The 14,569-nt window shown below is 47.4% G+C and overlaps 1 protein-coding gene across 1 annotated transcript in view; it reads left to right on the top strand.

Annotated features, from left to right (window-relative positions):
• The first annotated feature begins 7,917 nt into the window (after positions 1-7,917).
• LOC144487736 (uncharacterized) overlaps positions 7,918-14,569 on the top strand; it is a 58,194-nt gene continuing 51,542 nt past the window's right edge. The window contains exons 1-2 of the mRNA XM_078205808.1: positions 7,918-8,076; positions 11,987-12,070. Of these exons, the coding sequence (XP_078061934.1) occupies positions 12,019-12,070 (52 nt within the window). The 5' untranslated portion in view covers positions 7,918-8,076; positions 11,987-12,018. The remainder of the gene's footprint in view (positions 8,077-11,986; positions 12,071-14,569) is intronic.

The raw sequence follows: 14,569 nt of genomic DNA, 5'->3' as shown, positions 1-14,569 counted from the left end.
CAGGGAAATTATTTCCACTGGCAGTAAAACTAAAACTAGGGGGCATAGCCTCAAAATAAGGGGGAGCAGATTTAGGACTGAGTTGAGGAGGAACTTCTTCACACAAAGGGTTGTGAATCTGTGGAATTCCCTGCCCAGTGAAGCAGTTGAGGCTACCTCGTTGAATGTTTTAAGGCAAGGATAGATACATTTTTGAACAGTAAAGGAATTAAGGGTTATGGTGAGTGGTCGGGTAAGTGGAGCTGAGTCCACGAAAAGATCAGCCTTGATCTTATTGAATGGCAGAGCAGGCTCAAGGGGCCAGATGGACTACTCCTGCTTCTAGTTCTTATGACCAAAATGAATGGTGGAGCAGGCTCGAAGGGCCGAATGGCCTCCTCCTGCTTCTCGTTTCTATGTTTCACACATAACCCCCATGCAGGCAAACACTTACACACTCACACACTCAATTTCTCTCACAAACACAGACACACACCCTCGCACACAGGCACACACCCCTCCCATGCACATATACACACACGCACACATACCTGCAGAATACACACACACACATACACACACCCAAATACACCTATGCAGACCACCTCACACCCTGATACACACACACACATACTGATACATACACCAATATACGCACGCAGACACACACACACACACAGACACGCACACAAACAAATACAATCTCCCATTTCATTGTTTCATCAAACAAGGACAGGACAGTTCAGAAAATGCAGTTAGATACAGATGAAAACTCCCTTCATATCAGCCTCTCTTTCCCACTCTCCATCCAGCTGGAGTGGGCAAGAGAGAAACAGGGATAGAGATAGAGAGAGAGTAACAGAGAGAGGGGAGGAAAGGAATGGAGTGAGAGTCACAGAGAGGGAGAGGAAGCGATTGAGATAGAGTGTGTTCGGCAGAGTTCCTGCAATGCTGAGTACAATGGCCTTTGAAGGTACCACACAGAACACAACAAATAGGAGCAGAAGTAGGCCATTCTGCCCCTTGAGGCTGCTCCTCCCATTGATAAGATCATGGCTGATCTGACTGTGGCCTGAACTCTACTTTGCTGCCTGTCTCCCCATAATGCTCAACTCACTCTCTGGGGAAAGTGGTTAGCACTGCTGCTTCACAGCGCCAAGGACCTGGATTTGATTCCCAGCTTGGGTCACTGTCTGTGTGGAGTTTGCATGTTCTCCTCGTGTCTGCATGGGTTTCCTCCGGGTGCTCCGGTTTCCTCCCATATTCTGGTTCAGTGCATTGATCCGAACAGGCGCCAACTAGAGGAATTTCACAGTAACTTCATTGCAGTGTTAATGTAAGACTGACTTGTGACCAATAAATGAATTTTAACTTTGAATTCTAAACACTAACCACCCCCTGAGAGAACAAATTATTCCTCCTCACCTCCATCTTTAATGGGCGCTGTATGAATTTTAAACTGTGCCCTCCCTGATACTAGATTCCCCCATGTTGGCCCTGTTCTGTGATAATACAGATGTTTAAAGATTATTCAGTCGTTCTTTAAGGGTAGCAGACACAGGGAAAAAAGAAGTGACTCTGTACACAACAGATATATTTCAAGGGTATATATATGAGTGGGCAGTAATCTTCTCTCAGAATCAGACAGATTGTGGGTTCAGCTCAGAGCCTCAAATACTAGGCCCTTAGCATCGATCAGAGACTCCGAACACAGCATGATGGGAGAGCGGACAAAGGAAACTGGTGTTGAATGTGTGAGCCTTGCTTTGTGGAAAGCTTTAGTGCTTGGGGAGAATGTCAACTTTTGAATGGACCTACCATATATTAAGCTGATCTTTCTCTACACACTATCGGTAACTGCAACACTATATTCTGCACCCTTTCCTCTCATTCTCCCCTGTGTACTCTATGAACGGTATGTTTTGTCTGTATAGCGCACAAGAAACAATACTTTTCACTGCATCCCAATACAAATCAATCAAATCAAATCAAATTAACACGGTGAAGTTTGGACCCTGTGGGGTGACAGTTGTCGGAATACAGATTCTATCTTATTGTAACATTCAGGTACCACGTGTACTGAGCTCACCAGCGTTCTGTCTGCATTGTGTGAATCCAGTCTTGAAATATCCACTAATATTGCTAATTCTGCCAAAACAGAAACAGAAAGAGTGTTTGAATTCTCCGTGATTAGTCCCCTTAATGATAAACAACATGGTGGATGAGAGGGATAGAGAGAGAGAGGAAGAGATACAGAGTAACAGAGAGGTAGGGAGAATGAGAGAGAGCAATGCAGAGAGTAACAGTTGTCTGAATACAGATTCTATCTTATTGTAACATTCGGTACCACATGTACTGAGCTCACCAGCATTTGCAGAAGCCATTATATAAATACTGTTCTGTCTGTATTGTGTGAATCCAATCTTGAAATTTGCACTCATGTTGCTAATTCTGCCAAGACAGAAACAGAAAGAGTGTTTGAATTCTCTGTGATTAGACTCCTTAACGATAAACAACATGGTGGATGAGAGGGATAGAGAGGGAGAGGAAGAGAGAGAGATGGAGCGATGCAGAGTAACAGAGAGATAGGGAGAGGGAGCAATGCAGAGAGTAACAGTTAGACAGTCAGGAATAGAGATTAATTCAGATGGATAGTGAGTGACAGGGGAGTCCGAGACGCTACACAAACAAGGTAAAGATTTGAAAATGGAGGAGTGTTTCTTACCCACTTTTAAAAGATAATCCACACTCACACCAGTCACATTTCACACTCTCTGCTCAGTCCTGTGTTGGGGGGTGTTGAGTGTAGGATCAGTGTTTGCTTTTCTCAAACCGCACTGATATTCCCAACAAGGGCAAGAGGTTTCAGTGTTTGAAAATGTAAACATTTAAAAGCAAAACTAGACTGGATTTGGTTAAATCTCATGGGATCCAGGATGAGGTGGCCAAATGGATACAAAATTGGTTGATGACAGAAGACAGAAGGTGGTTGTCGAGGGTTGTTCTTCAAACTGGAGGCCTGTGACCAGCGGGGTGCCTCAGGGATCGGTGCTGGGTCCCCTGCTATTTGTAATTTATATTAATAATTTAGATGAGAATTTAGGAGGCATGGTTAGTAATTTTGCAGATGACACCAGGATTTGTGGCATAGTGGACAGTGAAGAAAGTTATCTCGGATTGCAACGGGATCTTGATCATTTGATCGAGTGGGCTGATGAATGGTGGATGGAGTTTAATTTAGATAAACGCAAGGTGATGCACTTTGGTAGATCGAACCAGCGCAGGACTTAGTTAGTGGTAGGGCATTGGTGAGAGTTATAGAACAGAGATCGAGGGCTACAGATTCATAGTTCCTTGAAAGTGGAGTCACAGGTGGACAGAGTGGTGAAGAAGGCATTCCACATGCTTGGTTTCATTGGTCAGAATACTGAATGGGATTTGGGACGTCATGTTGAAGTTGTACAAGACACTGGGTAAGGCCACACTTGGAATACTGTGTACTGTTGTGGTCACCCTATAATACAAAGGATATTATTAAACTAGGAAGTGTGCAGAAAAGAACTACTGGGATACTGCAGGGTCTTGATGGTTTGAGTTATAAGCAGAGGCTGCATAGACTGGGACATTTTCTCCTGGAGCATAGGAGGCTTCGGGGTGGTCGAACAGTGGCCTCGCTGGATTCACTCTGTCCTTTCAGATTCAGTCTCACAGGCCTGGCTGTGTTCACTGTGTCCTTTGAGATTCAGTGTCACAAGCCTGGCTGGGATCACTCTATCCTTAGAGATTCAGTGTCACAGGCATTGCTGGGTTCTGTCTGTCGCTTGAGATACAGTCCCACAGGCCTGGCTGGATTCACTCTGTCCTTTCGGATTCAGTGTCACAGGCCTGGCTGGGTTCAGTGCCAGGTTCACAGGAGTGCCCGTGTCAATTAGTAGTTCCCTCTAGCTCGATTTGAAGTCCCAACTATCTAAATTTGGAGTGCCCCCTATCTCGATTGCGAGTGACCCTCTAACGATTAGGAGTGTCCCATCTTGATTTGGAGTGTCCCGATCTGCAATAAGGGAGCCTTCTATCTCGATTAGGAATGCCCCCCTGTTTAGATTTGGACCAGTGACTATTTCAGTGAGGAGTGCCCCCCGTCATTTCTGAGTGTCCCCGGTCAATTAGGAACGCTGCCTACCTCGATTAGGTCTGTCCCTCCCTCGATTAGGAGTGTCCCGTATCTCAAATAATGGAGCCTTCTATATCAGTTCGGGGTGCCCCCGATTTAGATTTGGAGCAGCGACTAATTCAATTAGCAGTTCCCCCCTCCATCTCCGTTGGCAGTCGTCACCCCCCCCACCCCCCCCCACCCCTCCCCCCCCCCCCCCCCCCCCCCCCCACCGTCGCCGTTAGCAGTGCCCCCGTCTCGATTGGGAGCACGCTGTATCTCGAATAAGAGAGACTTCTATCCCGATTAGGTGTGCTCCCATTTAGATTTAGAGCAGTGACAGTATCAATTCTGAGTGCCCGCATATCAGCTCGCAGTGCTCCTGTCAATGAGGAGTGCCCAGGTGAAATACAAGTGCCCCCAATTTCGGTTTGGAGTGCCCCCATCTTGATTACATGCGCCCTTATCTCGATTAGAGGGCCATGGACCAAATCCTGAGTGGAATGACAGGAGTCCAGACTTACCTGGATGGTATCTTGCTCATGGATTCGACTATTTTCCCAGTACTTGCAGAATACCTTAGAGGTTGCAGGAGCACGGCCTGCAAATCAAGAGAGAAATATGAGTTCTTCAAGGACTCCATTGAATGCCTGGGTCATGAAATGGATGCACAAAGCCTAAGATGGAGGTCATCATGAAGGCCCCAAGACCAGACAATGTGTCCCAATTCAGGTTGTTTTTGGGTCTAATCAATTACTATGACAACAAGCTCAATCCGGACCTGGCGGCAGCATTGAAACTGATGCTCCAGTTGCTGGTGAAAGGAGAGCCGTGGAAGTGAAAAAAAGGAGGCCTCCCTGGCGGTAAAGCAGGCTTTGAAGAGATTGGAAATGCGAGTTCAATTTAACCCAAAGTTACCGCTGCAGCTTACATGCGAAGCCTCGCCCAATGGGATTGAGGCTGTCCTGTCTAACGTTCTGTCAAACGGAGAGGAAGATCCATAGTATTCGCTTCTAGATCATTGACGAAAGCTGAGGAAAAGTTTGCTCGGGTGGAAAAAGAAGGCTTAGGCATCGTCTTTGCATCAAGAAACTAAAAGCTCTGCCATGATGATGTTGTGACTGAGCTCGAAGGGCTGAATTACTGACTCCCATTCATAATTCCTATATTTTATCTTCCATCCTTGGACCATTCACTGGGATACCGTCCATGGCAGCAGTTTGATTGCAGAGGTGGATGTTGGTGCTGTCAGTGAGAAACACGGCAATGCGGATGCTCTGTCAAGGCTGCCTTTGCCTGGAGATAAAGATGTTCCCGCTGGAATGTGCAGATAATGCATTTCACACAAGAAGATAAAGTTCCGGTAACCGCTAACCAGTTACGGAAAGCCACCCGGAATGATCCGGTTATGAGGCAGGGAGTGCAACTTGTCCAGAGAGGGAGGATGAGTAGAAAGCACCCGGAGTTACGGTGATAAGTGTGCGGAAGCTGGGAGTTGTCGGTGTTGCTGGATGTTTATTCTGGGCTATGAGAGTCTCATTTCCCCATCATTAAGAGGAAAGGTGCTGGAACGGGAGCACCAAGAGCACCCGGGGGTGCTGCCAATGGAAGAGACAACAAGAAGCTGTTTGTGGTGCTGCCCAAATGGAAGAGAAAGTGGGATGGTGCGAATGCTGCGCTTGGGGACGGAAGGTGCCGCCCTTGCTGCCTCTTGCTGGCTGGGATTGTCCCCAATGGCAGCGAATCCACAGCGAGTCGCTGCTTCATCACAATCTGCCCGACTCCACCCACACTGGCTGTCAATCATTCTGCTGGAGCGGCTTCCTATTGGCTGTGTTCAGCTGATGGACAGCAGAATGCACCAATGGAGAATGAGGGTGCAGTGATGGATTGTGCAATGAATCAATGAGGCTTTTGACAAGGTACCACATGGCAGGTTGTTGCACAACCTCCATCATGGGACCCAGGGTGAGGTAGCTAAATGGATACTAAATTGGCTTGATGACAGAATGTGGAGATGCCGGCGTTGGACTGGGGTAAACACAGTAAGAAGTTTAACAACACCAGGTTAAAGTCCAACAGGTTTATTTGGTAGCAAAAGCCACACAAGCTTTCGAAGCTCTAAGCCCCTTTCGACGCTGCGACAACGGATGAATGAACACCGCTCGACAATCACCAGGCAAGACTGTTCTCTTCCTGTTGGGGAGCACTTCAGCGGTCACGGGCATTCGGCCTCTGATATTCGGGTAAGCGTTCTCCAAGGCGGCCTTCACGACACACGACAGCGCAGAGTCGCTGAGCAGAAACTGATAGCCAAGTTCCGCACACACGCGGACGGCCTCAACCGGGATATTGGGTTCATGTCACACTATTTGTAACTCCCACAGTTGCGTGGACCTGCAGAGTTTCACTGGCTGTCTTGTCTGGAGACAATACACATCTTTTTAGCCTGTCTTGATGCTCTCTCCACTCCTATTGTTTTGTTTCTTAAAGACTGGATTAGTTGTAAGCATTCGCATTCCAACCATTATTCATGTAAATTGAGTCTGTGTCTTTATAAGCTCTGTTTGTGAACAGAATTCCCACTCACCTGAAGAAGGGGCTTAGAGCTTCGAAAGCTTGTGTGGCTTTTGCTACCAAATAAACCTGTTGGACTTTAACCTGGTGTTGTTAAACTTCTTGATGACAGAAGCCAGTGGATGGTTGTCCAGGGTTGTTTTTCAAACTGGAGGCCTGTGACCAGCGGTGTCCTCTGGGATCAGTGCTGGGTCCACTGTTATTTGTCATTTATATTAATGATTTGGATGAGAATATAGGAGGCATGGTTGGTAAGTTTGCAGATGACACCAAGATTGGTGGCATAGTGGACAGTGAAGAAGGTTATCTCGGATTGCAATGGGATCTTGAGCAATTGGGCCAGTGGGCTGACGAATGGCAGATGGAGTTTAATTTGGACAAATGCGAGGTGATGCATTTTGGTAGATTGATCCAGGGCAGGACTTACTCAGTTAATGGTAGGGTGTTGGGGAGAGTTACAGAACAAAGAGATCTCGGGTACGGGTTCATGGCTCCTTGAAAGTGGAGTCACAGGTGGACAGGGTGGTGAAGAAGGCATTCGGCATGCCTGGTTTCATCGGTCAGAACATTGAATACAGGAGTTGGGACGTCTTGTTGAAGTTGTACAAGACATTGGTAAGGCCACACTTGGAATACTGTGTACAGTTCCGGTCACCCTATTATAGAAAGGATATTATTAAACTAGAAGGGTACAGAAAAGATTTACTGGGATGCTACCGGGACTTGATGGATTGGGTTCTAAGGAGGAGTTGGATAGACTGGGACTTTTTTCTTTGGAGCGTAGGAGGCTGAGGGGTGATCTTATCGAGGTCTATAAAATAATGAGGGCACAGATCAGCTGGATAGTTCATGTCTTTTCCCAAAGGTCGGGGAGTCTAAACCTTAGAGGGCAGAGGTTGAAGGTGAGAGGGGCAATTATTTCACACAGAGGGTGGTGAGTGTCTGGAACGAGCTGCCAGAGGGAGTAGTAGAGGTGGGGACAATTTTGTCTTTTAAAAAGCATTTAGTTAGATGGGTCTAGAGGGATATGGGCCAAATGTGGGCAATTGGGACGAGTTTAGGGGTTTAAAAACAGGGGCAGCCTGGACAAGTTGGGCTGAAGGGTCTGTTTCCATGCTGTATGTAAATCTGAATGATGACGCAATGAGGTGCCGCCCACTCAGTGACGTCGCTGGAAGCGGCCGTTAAACGGTTTCCGCGCGCGGCTGGAGGGGGCGTTGTGACGTCACTGCCGACGCACAGCACGTGACCTGTCGGCGAGCGGACAATCAGCCCGCCGCCGTCTCGAGTGCGGAGTTCAGGCGCCGCGCCGTTTCTCACTGCGTGTGCGGGGCTTTCCCAGCGGCTTCACACCGAATCTTTGAGTAACGGTAAGGAATTAAATGAGAGAAAAAGTCTCCGCTTCAGCGGCGCCGACTCTCGCCGACTGGGATTGTCCCCAGTGGCAGCGAGTCGCTGCTTCATCACAAGCTGCCCGAGTGCGCCCCGCACTGGCTGCCAATCATTTCGCTGGAGCGGCTTCCGATTGGCTGTGTTCATTTGACGGACAGCAGAATGCACCAATGGAGAATGAGGGTGCGGTGAGGTCCCGCCCACTCAGCGAGAGCGGCTCGCGGTCACGTGGCGCGGCCGTTAACGGTTTCTGCGCGAGGTTGGAGAGGGGGGGTCTGAAGTCACTGCCCGCTCACAGCACGTGACCGGGAGCTGACCAATCGGCGAGCCGGAAACCAACCCTCGCCGCCCCGAGTGCGCCTGCGCGACCTTCACTCCGGGAGGGTGCGGCCCGCTTCCTATTGCGCGCAGGCGCACCGAGGTTTGTCGCTGCGTATCCGGGTATTTCCGGGTTTGTGAATCACGGGGAGGAATTAACGGCCCAGAAAAAGTTTCAACTCCAACAACATTCAGCTTGAGGATTAAAATGGCGGTTTCCTGTGTAAATACAGCCCGTCTTTGTATCATATTAACAGAGCGGGGACGGTCAGTTACATTGTGGGCGGCGCGGTGGCTCAGTGGTTGGTGCTGCGGTCTCACAGCGCCAGGGAGCCGGCTTCAATTCCCGGCCTTGGCTCACTGTCTGTGTGGAGTCTGCACATTCTCCCCGTGTCTGCGGCCCTTTCCTCACACTCTCCAAACATCAGCAGCACAGGGGCACTGGCCAGGCTCAGTTGCTGCTCAGTGTCAGGGGGATTAGCAGGGTCAACACGGGGAGAGGGTCTGGGTGGGATTGTGGGCGGTACAGACTGGATGGACCGAATGGCCTCCTCCTGCACTGCAGCAATTGGATGATTCAATGTTTCAGAGAAAGATCTGTTATTACAATCCAGGCCGTGTCTGTGTAAACACTGCTGCAGCATCTAAATTACTGCAATCAAGCGCTTGTCTGAGTAAACACAGCACCAGATCTCTCTTCATTATTTCAGTCTGGGCCCGGTATGAGCATTTGCAGCACATGAAACTAAATTGCTTTGTGCGGCTGTAAATCAACAAATGCAAGGAAACTGACAGAGGTTGATTGAATACGAGGATACGTGCACATTCACAGTGCAACACGTGTATTGCCACAGCAGCCCTAAATCCCAAACTCTATAGAGAGAGAGAGAACTGGAACCCACAATGTTTGTGTCTCATGGAAATCCCCATCCCACCCTTTTGCCCTGTCTGGGCTTCTCCTGCACAACTTTCACCTCGCTGACTTTGCCGGCCTTGGCTCACTGTGGAGTCTGCACATTCTCCCCGTGTCTGCAGGGATTTCCTCCGACTCTCCAGAGATGAGCAGGATAGGTGCATTGGCCATGCTAAGTTGCTCCTTGGTGTCAGGAGGATTAGCAGGGTAAACACGGGGATAGGGTCTGGGTGGGGTTGTGGTCGGTGCAGACTGGATGGACCAAATGGCCTCCAAATTTATCTATCCTTGCCTTAAAATCATTCAATAAGGCAGCCTCAACTGCTTCACCGGGCAGGGAATTCCACAGATTCACAACGCTTTGTGTGAAGAAGTTCCTCCTCAACTCAGTCCTAAATCTGCACCCCTTATTTTCAGGCCATGCCTCCTAGTTCTAGTTTCACCTGCCGGTGGAACCAACTTCCCTGCTTCTATCTTATCAATTCCCATAGTCATAGAGCATGGAAACAGGCCCTTCGGCCCAACTTGTCCATGCCGCCCTTTTTGTTTTAAACTCCTAAACTAATCCCAATTGCCCGCATTTGGCCCATATCCCTCTACACCCATTGTTCCCATGTAACTATCTAAATGCTTTTTAAAAGATAAAATTGTACCCGCTTCCACCACGACCTCTGGCAGCTTGTTCCAGACACTCTCCACCCTCTGAAAAAATTGCCCCTCTGGACACTTTTGTATCTCTCACCTTAAACTTATGCCCTCTAATTTTATACTCCCCTACCCTTGGGAAAAGATATTGACTATCTACCTTGTCTATTCCCCTCATTATTTTATAGACCTCTATAAGGTCACCCCTCAGCCTCCTACGCTCCAGAGAAAAAAGTCCCAGTCTATTCAGCCTCTCCTTATAACTTTTATCTGATCTCACTGACTCCATCCTCCCCGGGTTACACACTGTCTGATCTCACTGACTCCATCCTCCCCGGGTTACACACTGTCTGATCTCACTGACTCCATCCTCCCCGGGTTACACACTGTCTGATCTCACTGACTCCATCCTCCCCGGGTTACACACTGTCTGATCTCACTGACTCCATCCTCCCCGGGTTACACACTGTCTGATCTCACTGACTCCATCCTCCTGTAGCTTTTTACCCTAAAACCCAAATTTTCCATTCACTTTCACCTTGAAGTAAATCACAGTCGGACTTTGCACAATCGTACCCATAGCAAAGCGGGCACATTCTTTCAATGATCTTAATGATCCTTTGACAGGGTCCCTCATGGCAGCCTGGAGCAGGTGTCAGATAGACATCGATCTTTGCACCTGGAAGCGTGCAGTGTCAGTAATAATCAATGAGCTCTTCTCCATAAGACCATAAGACATAGGAGCGGAAGTAAGGCCATTCGGCCCATCGAGTCCACTCCACCATTCAATCATGGTTGATTTCAACTCCATTTACCCGCTCTCTCCCCATAGCCCTTAATTCCTCGAGAAATCAAGAATTTATCAATTTCTGTCTTGAAGACGCTCAACGTCTCGGCCTCCACAGCCCTCTGTGGCAATGAATTCCACAGACCTCCCACTCTCTGGCTGAAGAAATTTCTCCTCCTCTCTGTTCTAAAGTGACTCCCTTTTATTCTAAGGCTGTCCAGATGACACAATGGATAGATTTGATCGAGAGGGAATTGCACCCGCACTGTGAGTTTACCAAACAAACAGGTCCTTTGGAAACTGAGACCGGTTATTAATTGCGCAACAGATTACTTTGCTAATCTGATAATTAGAATCTATCCGACACACAGAGGTCTTTGCACGTGCAAGTGTCTGAATGAAGCAAAAAGCTCTTCTCCAGATGACTCAATGGATAGATTTGATAGGGAATTGAGCCTGGACTGTTAGTTTACCAGACAAAGAAGTCCTGAGGAAACTGAAACTACTTATTAATAATTGGAAGTCAAACTATGTTTGGTTCCAGGAGAGATGCTGCATTTTGTGAGGTAAATATTTCTAGTGGCTGGGTAGAAAGAGGGAAGTGAGTGACATCAGCGTCACGGGTGAGGGAGTTCCTGAGTACTGGAATTGTCCTATAGATAGCTGGTATTGGGAACTGCCGATATTGAGCTCAAACAACTTAGCTTCTTGTCTGGAACTGAGCATAATTTAAATTATAATTATTAATAACTGGTTATTGAGGACTGACAGGGAATGTCAGCGGTCTCTACCTGTGATGCTGCTGAAAGAAAGCCAAGCCCAGTGGAGAAAGAACATTTGCAGATTGCCTGGGCTTGCCTGGACGCGTTTCAAATCAGAATACACAGGTCGAGTAAAAATGAACTACTGGAGATCTGGAACAAAAACAGAAAATGCTGGAAAAACTCAGTAGCTGTGGCAGCATCGTGGAGAGAGAAACAGAGATAACATTGAGGTTCGAACCGAGAGTCATCGTGGACTCAACATGTTTACTCTGTTTTCTTTCATTCAGATGCTGCCAGACCTGCTGGGATTTTCCAGCACCTCTTTATATTTCAAGAATTGAACAGAATTAGCAGTGACTCCACGTCACAAATAAATTTCCTGAAATATTACATGTAAAATGTATGGCTGTTACGAGGAGTTTCTCGGTGGAATTTTACATGGAAAATTGTATTTATTACAGAGTGTCAGAATACGGGATCGTCTAACACCACCATGGCTGAAGGATCAGATCCAACATCTTCAACAAGAGTGAAAATGGATGCGGGTAGGTTCAGAAAATAATTAAAATCGTAATTTCATACAGGACAAAGTTCCAGATTTTGAGCAAGAATCAACGGTTCAAATACAAAGTTAAAAGAGAACAGGGTCTGAGCAGGAAGAGGAATTGAGTGACCATCTAGAGGTTCATCCCAGTCACAGATGTAGGGAGCTCATGAGCTCTGGTACTGTCCAATAGATAGCTGGGGGCTATAAGGTGAATCCAGACAGTGACGAAACCAGAAAATCCCACTCGAGATCAACGGACCTTTCCATGATCTGCCCCTCCCCCACTCTGATTCTCCTGCCATGTGGGACGGTAAAATACACCCCAACAAACTGCAGCACGGTTTAAACAGTGAGTTAAGATTCCAGCTGATCCCACTGGACAAGTCAAATCTCAGGATCGAACCTGGCTCAATTGATCCTAACTTTTATTATTTATGTAGTGTTCGGATGTTTACTTTGGATGGCAACTACTGAACAGAACCACTGACTCCATCCTCCCCGGGTTACACACTGTCTGATCTCACTGACCCCATCCTCCCCGGGTTACACACTGTCTGATCTCACTGACTCCATCCTCCCCGGGTTACACACTGTCTGATCTCACTGACTCCATCCTCCCTGGGTTACACACTGTCTGATCTCACTGGCCCCATCCTCCCCGGGTTCCACACTGTCCGATCTCACTGACTCCATCCTCCCCGGGTTACACACTGTCCGATCTCACTGACTCCATCCTCCCCTGGTTACACACTGTCTGATCTCACTGACTCCATCCTCCCCGGGTTACACACTGTCTGATCTCACTGACTCCATCCTCCCCGGGTTACACACTGTCTGATCTCACTGACTCCATCCTCCCCGGGTTACACACTGTCTGATCTCACTGACTCCATCCTCCCCGGGTTACACACTGTCTGATCTCACTGACTCCATCCTCCCCGGGTTACACACTGTCTGATCTCACTGACTCCATCCTCCCCGGGTTACACACTGTCTGATCTCACTGATGAAGTTTCAACAAAATAATAAAATATTTATTAAACAAGGAAAGAGAAACTGTAATAAACTGCTTTCTAGGTATATAAAAATTTACAAGGTAACATGTTCTGAAATCTATTTAACGCTTTGATGTTCTCGATGAGTAAACAGTACATGTAAATCAGTAGGCAAACTGTGGGCAGATACACTACTCTCTGTGGCCATGTGACAGATGTCTCCCAAGCACCCTCTGTGGATTTTCTTTTATCAATCCTTCATTCTCAATGCTGATCTCACTGAGCCAACTTTTTTTTATTCATTCATGAGACTTGGGCGTTGCTGGCTGGCCAGCGTTTATTGTTCATTCCTAGTTGCCCTTAGTGAGTTGCTAAGACATTTCAGAGGGAAATTGAGAGTCAACCACAGAGCTGTCGCTCTGGAGTCACATGTAGGCCAGACCCCGTAAGGACAGCAGACTTCCGTCCCTAAAGGACATCAGTGAAGCATCAACAATGCTGACCATCAACACTGTTTCCATGGTCATCGGTAGGTTCTTAATTCCAGATTTTTTTTTAAATTCAAATTTCGCAAGCTGCCATGGCGGGATTCGAACCCGGTCCCCGAAACATTAGCTGAGTTTCTGGATGAATAGTCTAGCATTAATAAAACTAGGCCATTGCTTCATTTGGACTCTGTTTTCCATATGAGTGATGCAATCTTTGCTGTTGAAGAGCACGCTTTGGAATCTTCTCCAATTGATGCTTCTATTGAATGTCTTCATCAAGAATACACTGCCAGGATTTCAGCCTCTCTTTATTGTGTCCATCTGCCCTGGATCACCACATAGATTCAAGCTTCACTTGCCACAAACTCGCTATGGCACGTAGCCATGTCAACAGAACACAATGTAATCAGAAGTTGGTGATAGCTTATTGAATCCTATCGGCCTCAATAAGTTGTCACCAACTTCTGATTACATCCGAGGTCTGGCTTCTTGTAAAATGAATTTAAAATCGGCTTCTTGCAGTTGTCTGTACCTCTTGGGACTTTCACTGCTCCTTTCTGTAACAACACTGAACATGACCTTGTTCAGATTCCCACTGTTCGGTGGCACAGTAGTTGGCACTGCTGCATCACAGTGTCAGGGACCCAGGAATCGATTCCAGCCTTGGGTGTCTGTGTGGAGTCTGCACAATCTCCCCTGTCTGCATGGGTTTCCTCCGGATACTCCGGTTCCTCTCACACTCCAAAGATGTGCATGTTAGATACACTGGCCATGCTAAATTTTCCCCAAAGGATATGCAGGGTGAATGACCTCCTGCACTGTAGGAATTCTATGATTCTTCCTTTCTTCCTGGAACTTTCTTTTGTTCTATTCCCTGGTTTCCAAAGAACATCTTTTCTTCATCATGGGACCAGCCACCCTGCAGTTCCTATTCATGTTTCCCTGTCCTAGCAGTTTACTTGAAAGCTGCTGACCCGTGAAAAATAAATTTTCTTGTCACTGCATTTAATTGGC

Source organism: Mustelus asterias, unplaced genomic scaffold (genome assembly GCF_964213995.1).
Source record: "Mustelus asterias unplaced genomic scaffold, sMusAst1.hap1.1 HAP1_SCAFFOLD_1000, whole genome shotgun sequence".
NCBI lineage: Eukaryota > Metazoa > Chordata > Chondrichthyes > Carcharhiniformes > Triakidae > Mustelus > Mustelus asterias.
Note: the sequence above shows the minus strand (reverse complement) of the source record. Positions and strands in the feature narration are given on the sequence as shown.